General features: G+C 43.6%; 1 protein-coding gene across 2 annotated transcripts in view; it reads right to left on the reverse strand.

Moving 5' to 3' along the window:
* TPD52 (tumor protein D52) overlaps positions 1-5,712 on the reverse strand; it is a 130,977-nt gene extending 125,265 nt beyond the window's left edge. For both annotated transcript variants that reach the window (XM_027561250.1, XM_027561249.1), the window contains exon 1: positions 5,643-5,712. In XM_027561250.1, the coding sequence (XP_027417051.1) occupies positions 5,643-5,661 (19 nt within the window). In that variant the 5' untranslated portion in view covers positions 5,662-5,712. The remainder of the gene's footprint in view (positions 1-5,642) is intronic.
* Positions 5,713-6,000: the final 288 nt, after the last annotated feature.

Below are 6,000 nucleotides of genomic sequence, written 5' to 3' on the forward strand. Positions count from 1 at the left end.
TGAACGATTCAAAAGCCTGAAGCTATTAAATGAAAACTGCCATCAACTAATATTTCTGCTCAGAAAAAAAATCACCAGAAAGTCAAAAAAGGAACAACAAACTAGGAAAAAATATAATAGCAATTCATGTCATGAAGAAATCAAGAAGAAAAGGATAAAACAATAGAAAAAACTGGCAAGGTATATGATCAGACATGTCCCAGAAAATGAATATAGATAGATCTCAAACATATCAAAAGAAGTATAATGGCCTTCATATTAAGAAAAATATATAATAAACACAGCCTGCGAAACATCTTCCCCCCCACAAGAGAAGCAAAGATGAAAAATGTGACAACACCCTGGCCACATGATAGAGAGAAGCAGATGCTCACACATAGCTGGTGGATTATAACTGGCACCACTTCTATGGAGCAGAATCTAGCACCATCAAAATTGAACAGTCACATTCTTCTAAGAATTCTTCCTACAGATACACCAGCACATTTATCAAACAATTTGCATACATATTTATTTGCTGCAGCTTTGTTTTAATAGCAAAATATTAGGGGAAACCTAAATGTCCCTCAATAGGGAACAAGTATCATCTGTTATGGTACATAACATGGTACATCTAAAAATAGACATCTACAAATAGCCCTGAAAAATGAAACAACTCTATATAACATTGTGTTGAATGATCTCTAAAATATATACTGTAAGTATATACAGTATATATAGACATATAGAAGATAGGTGTGAAATAATTTGTGCACTACAGCTTATACAACACACACACTAATACTGTACATATTTAAATATAAGTGTGTATACCTACATAAGTAGAATCTCTCTGGGTGGATGGAGAAGAAACTGTTAATAATGGTGACATCACTACCCAAGAGAAATAGCCAAGGAGACAGGAATGGAAGGGAGATTTAACATTTTGCAACCTTTTAATCATTCTGAACTCCATCATGTGCATTAATTACCTGGTCACACTAGTCAAAATGATGCTGCAGAAGGGTATTTTAAAATACTGAGTTTTAAAGAAGAGGCAAGATACAAGATGACATATTCAATAAGAGATTATTTTGTGATTTGTTTAAAAGGACAGCTATATGGATGGATACAAACCAACATGCTAACAGTGATTTTCCAGAATAGGATTATAGGTGGTTTTATGTTCTTTCTCTCATGTGTATTTTCTGATTTTTCTAAAATGAACAATTCCAAAAAAATAAATAAAATAAAATAAAATGAACAATTCCTCTCAGCTACCAAGAAGTGTTTTTAATTCAAACATTTTTTAACTTGCATTAGACATTAAATCCCTTGATCCCTTGGACATTTATTCTAATGAAAATACACTGCTAAGATTATGGTTTCTGGTACCCACCCAGTTTAAATAAAATCTGGGAGAGTCTCAGAAGAGAGATTTTAAAACAGTCAACAATTAAACAGAAATAATTAAACCTACAAGGAAAATAAAATAACGTGAGCCTCCAATACAAGGACCAGGAGGAGCACAGAAGGTCAGGGGACTTGGGTATTCTCTTCAGTTGGGAACCTTGAGTGTATTTGCTTTTATTGTGTACATAGATTATTCTGTTTTGAGATCTCACTGATGGATCACAACCCCTCCTACCACTTAGCTCTCCCCTAGGGACCAAGCAGACTGCTGCATAGAAACAGATGCAGGAAGTGAATGCAAGTTAACAAAGACATTATCACCATATGGAAAGCAAGACTTGACCAAAGAAACCATGATGCTGAGTGACTCACACCCAGAGATCTGTGAGCAGACCCTCAAAGCTGTTACCTATTCATTTCTACATTTGTTTTATCTGTAAATCAACAACACCTCACCATTTTGTTATTCTGAAGGCATAATTACCAGGCTGAAATTATAGTGACCTATTATCGTGTCACTGTTTCATTGCAGGCTTCCCCTTTCCCCAGTTGCTTCGACCATAGCAGCCTTCCCCTACCCCCTTAAGATAAAAAGCTGTGGTGGTGTTTTAACTCAAACACAGATAAAATGCTTAGTGGCTAGGTGACTGTCAATATAATGGTGCTAAACTACAAGTTATTACTAATATAAGAGAGTGTGTGCCTGTGCACGTGTATGTGCACACGTGCTTAATTATGTCTGACTCTTTGCAACCCCATGGACTGTAGCCCTCCAGGCTCCTCTGTCCATGGAATTTTCCAGGTAAGAATATGGAGTGGGTTGCCATTTGCTCCTCCAGGGGATGTTCCCAACCCAGGGACCCAACCCACGTCTAGTGTCTCCCGCATTGGCAGGCAGATTATTTACCACTGTGCCACCTGGGAAGCCAATATAAGAGAGTACTCGAGCATGATTATCTATTCAGCCCCATAAAAGGCAGTCAGAAGTTTTTTTACATGGTGTATTCTACAGTTAGCAGGCCGCTGCACTTTCAAGGTGGGAAATGGCACACACGTTGAGTGTGCTGAACCCATAGAAGCTCCTAAGAGGCAGTATGTTGTTTATGGTGAATTTTAAATCATCTGATGTTGACTGCTCTCAACATAAGCAGAGTACTGTATACAGAGTCTGGGTATGGGGGAGGGCACGAAAAATAGGCAAATCTCAGACTGATACTGAAAAGCATTCAGAGTACAGCGCTGAAAATAAAACTGTTCATTTCAAAACATTATAGCTCTATTCAATAAAATCAGTAGCAAAGGCTAGATTTTGACAACTTCATATAAGAAGGAACAGATAAGGAGACATTTCATTCTTGAATGCAGAGACATGCATTCAAGACAAGTAGTAGGCCATTTAATTTTGTATCTAGAGGATTTTATTTTCCTGGCCACGCTGTGCAGCATGTGGGATCTTAGTTCCCCAACCAAGGCTTCCCTTCATTGGGAGCACAGAATCTTAACCACAGTACCACCAGAGAAGTCCCTAGAGTATTTTTTAAAGGGACAAACACAACAAAATCCACACATGTTAAAAAAGTAAGTTAAATCCTAAAATATTATGATTTGCTTTTAGGTACTTTGAAAAAAATCACAATTCAGCAGACAATCACAGATTTTGTATAAACCTTATTCCAGCCAACACACTTTGCTGGTGAACCTGCAAGTTAAAAATCCAGGTTCCCTTCTCCCTTTCAGCCAGGAGTCTACATGGACTTGCTCAAGACTGAATTGTCTCCTCTGCTAGCTCAGAGAGCTGACAGATAAACTTACTCTCCACACCCACTGCAGTCTTATCAGCAACTTTGTCCATCCAACCAGAGTTCTGTTTCTTTAAAACACAGAGAAAAAGAACAGGAGGAAGTGGGAAGCAAGTAACCAACTCAGAGGTTTCAGGGGCTGGAAGGAGACTGGCCCTTGGGCACTTGCCTTTCATCTGAGGCAGTCAACAAACATTTCTAAAAAACTGTGTGCTGTGGGAACATAAAGATGAAAAGACAAAAAAGAGGCAGAAGGAACCCAAAGTATAAGGAAACGCCAAGTGGTTGTTAAGACTGCCAAGCTATGTAGCCTCAGTTGACCTTGCCCAGGCAGCTAGCTTGTCTTTCATTTAGAGTCTGGCGTCCAAGTTCTCCACTTTAAGAGGATGGACTTCCCTCGCCCTCTAAGAATGACAATTAAACGCAAGGAGTAACATGACTAACAAATATCTTTACCAAAGAATAACATCTGAAAATTAGAGACAGAAAAAGACTCCTCTTATAAACCAAGGGATTTATTAAACATGTCTTAGACACATATACACAAACACACACACAAACAGTAATCCTACAATAACCATATAAAGTGTATCAGCAAATTGGAATATTACAGAACTACTACTGGCCGTGATTCTTACCAGCCAAACTAGAATACAAAAATCTAATAAAATCAGTCACTCCATTCACCTAATTCAAACACTAATATTTCATCTACTTTGAGGAGTACCAAACATAGCCACATATTCTAAAAACATCATTATGTTAAATATCACAGTGTAAGACATACACATGTATGCATGCTCACATGCTGGACACCCTCACTACCCCCATGAAAATCCAGATAGAAAAATACTGACTTACGTGGTAGCCTCTAGGCCTTCTCCTAACAATAATACACCTGAGACCTGTGAGGAGCTTTCCGACTCAAACATGTAAATGTTTACCATGTACAAATCACCAGGTTACTCAACTGTGGACAAAAATGAAATATATGCTTCTAACTTCAAGAAGTTTGAAATCTAGACAATATGTGGACACATGTATATATGTACATATATAATGTATGACATATATACTATAAACTACATGTTGTATGGGGCTTCCCCATTGCTCAGCTGGTAAAGAATCTGCTTGCAGTGCTGGAGATCTAGGTTCGATTCCTGGGTGGGGAATATCCCTTGGAGAAGGAAATGGCAATTCACACCAGCATTCTTGCCTGGGAAACTGCATGGACAGATGACCCTGGCGGGCTACAGTTCATGGGGTGGCAAAGAGTTGGATACAACGGTGCACACATGTACATACTGTATCAAATGAATGTAAGATGAGATTAATTTGAGGAGTTGAGAGAAAGGAAAAGCTGGAAGGCTCCAAAAATCCTATTTTACAACTGACCAGAAGTAAACTACAAAACAGTATACATGGAATATGGTTTGACTTAAATGAAAACTCGTATGCATGAAGGCAGATACTGGAGAGTAGTACATAAAAAAAAATTCGTGTTAAGACTCAAAATAGTAATAATTCCTATCCCCACTTCCCCAAATTAACCTCAATACTGTTACTTTTTTTTAGCCTTTATATGTATATATTTAAAAGCTTGCCGCGAACCTGTGTTATGGTTAGTGTGGTTACTGTGTTACTATCAGTAAAGATTTCTAGGATGTGGCAATATTTAAATCTGAAAACCTAGTTCTACTATGCCACATCGCTCTTAAATAATGTTTACTGGAAGTAATTTCCCTTGAGATACTATTTTCAGAAACAAGTGCAGCCAAAGCTAGAGTAATCAGACTAAGGTTTTGTGTTGGAGGGGTTTCACCTTTGATGGATAAAAGAGGACCCTCGCTACGAAAAATTCCCCGCCTCCAAACAAACCTAGAGACACTGCTCCACAATTGGGGGATGTTAAATGTTTGCAACCAAAACCAACGCCACGGGCTCAAATGCCACCAAAAATCCTAACCACGTTAAGGAGAGAGCAGAAAGTCTTCACGTGTGGCTGGGAGGGCTTCACGCGCCCCTCGTGCGGGGCCAAACGACCCACCGTCCTCAGTCCCTCAGTTTCCACCGGTCCCAGACCGAGGTGAGCAGGGCTCCCGGGCACCGCTTTCACCAAAGCGCTTCTCGATCCGCCGCCCCGGCTCCGAACGCCTGGCGCCGGCCCTCCGCCGCCTCCCAGAACCTTCTCTATCTTTCCCGTCCTCTCTGCTGTCTCCAACACCCGCGCACCCTCGCGCGGTCCCATCCGCCCCCTCCGGCCGCCGGTTCCCGGCAGCCCGGCCCCACCAGGACCTGGGATCCGGCTCCGGGGACGCAACTGGCGGCTCCAGCACCGCAGGCTCCGCACCTGCCCGGGTGCCAGGCCGCGCGCCGCCGCACCCCGGACCCGGGCCCCCAGCCGCGCGGCGCCGGGCCCCGCGCCCACCCCGGAAGCGCCCGCGCCCTCACCTTGCTCGCTGCGGTCCATGTCTCCCTCCCGCCGGCAGCCCGTCCCCGCTCGGCCCGCCCGCCCGCCGCGCAGCGCTCCTCCCGTCCTCCGCCCGCTGCTCCCGGGAAGTCCCCTCCCCCGGAGGCGTCGGGCGCGGTGGCGCCGCCCGCGCGAGGTGGGGAGCGCTTTCCCGGGGCGTCACCCAACCACCTGACCCCGCGGGCCGGTGCGCTCCGCCGCGTCGGCGCAGGAGGAGGACCGGCGGGCGGTGCCGGGCGGCGGGGCGGGGAGGGCCGGGTGAGCGCAGGCTGCAACACGCCCTGTAGGAGAGGGGAAGGCGGGGGCGGCCAAGACGCGGCAGCACCGTGGAGGCTGCGT

This window comes from Bos indicus x Bos taurus, chromosome 14, assembly GCF_003369695.1.
Source record: "Bos indicus x Bos taurus breed Angus x Brahman F1 hybrid chromosome 14, Bos_hybrid_MaternalHap_v2.0, whole genome shotgun sequence".
Classification (NCBI taxonomy): Eukaryota; Metazoa; Chordata; class Mammalia; order Artiodactyla; family Bovidae; genus Bos; species Bos indicus x Bos taurus.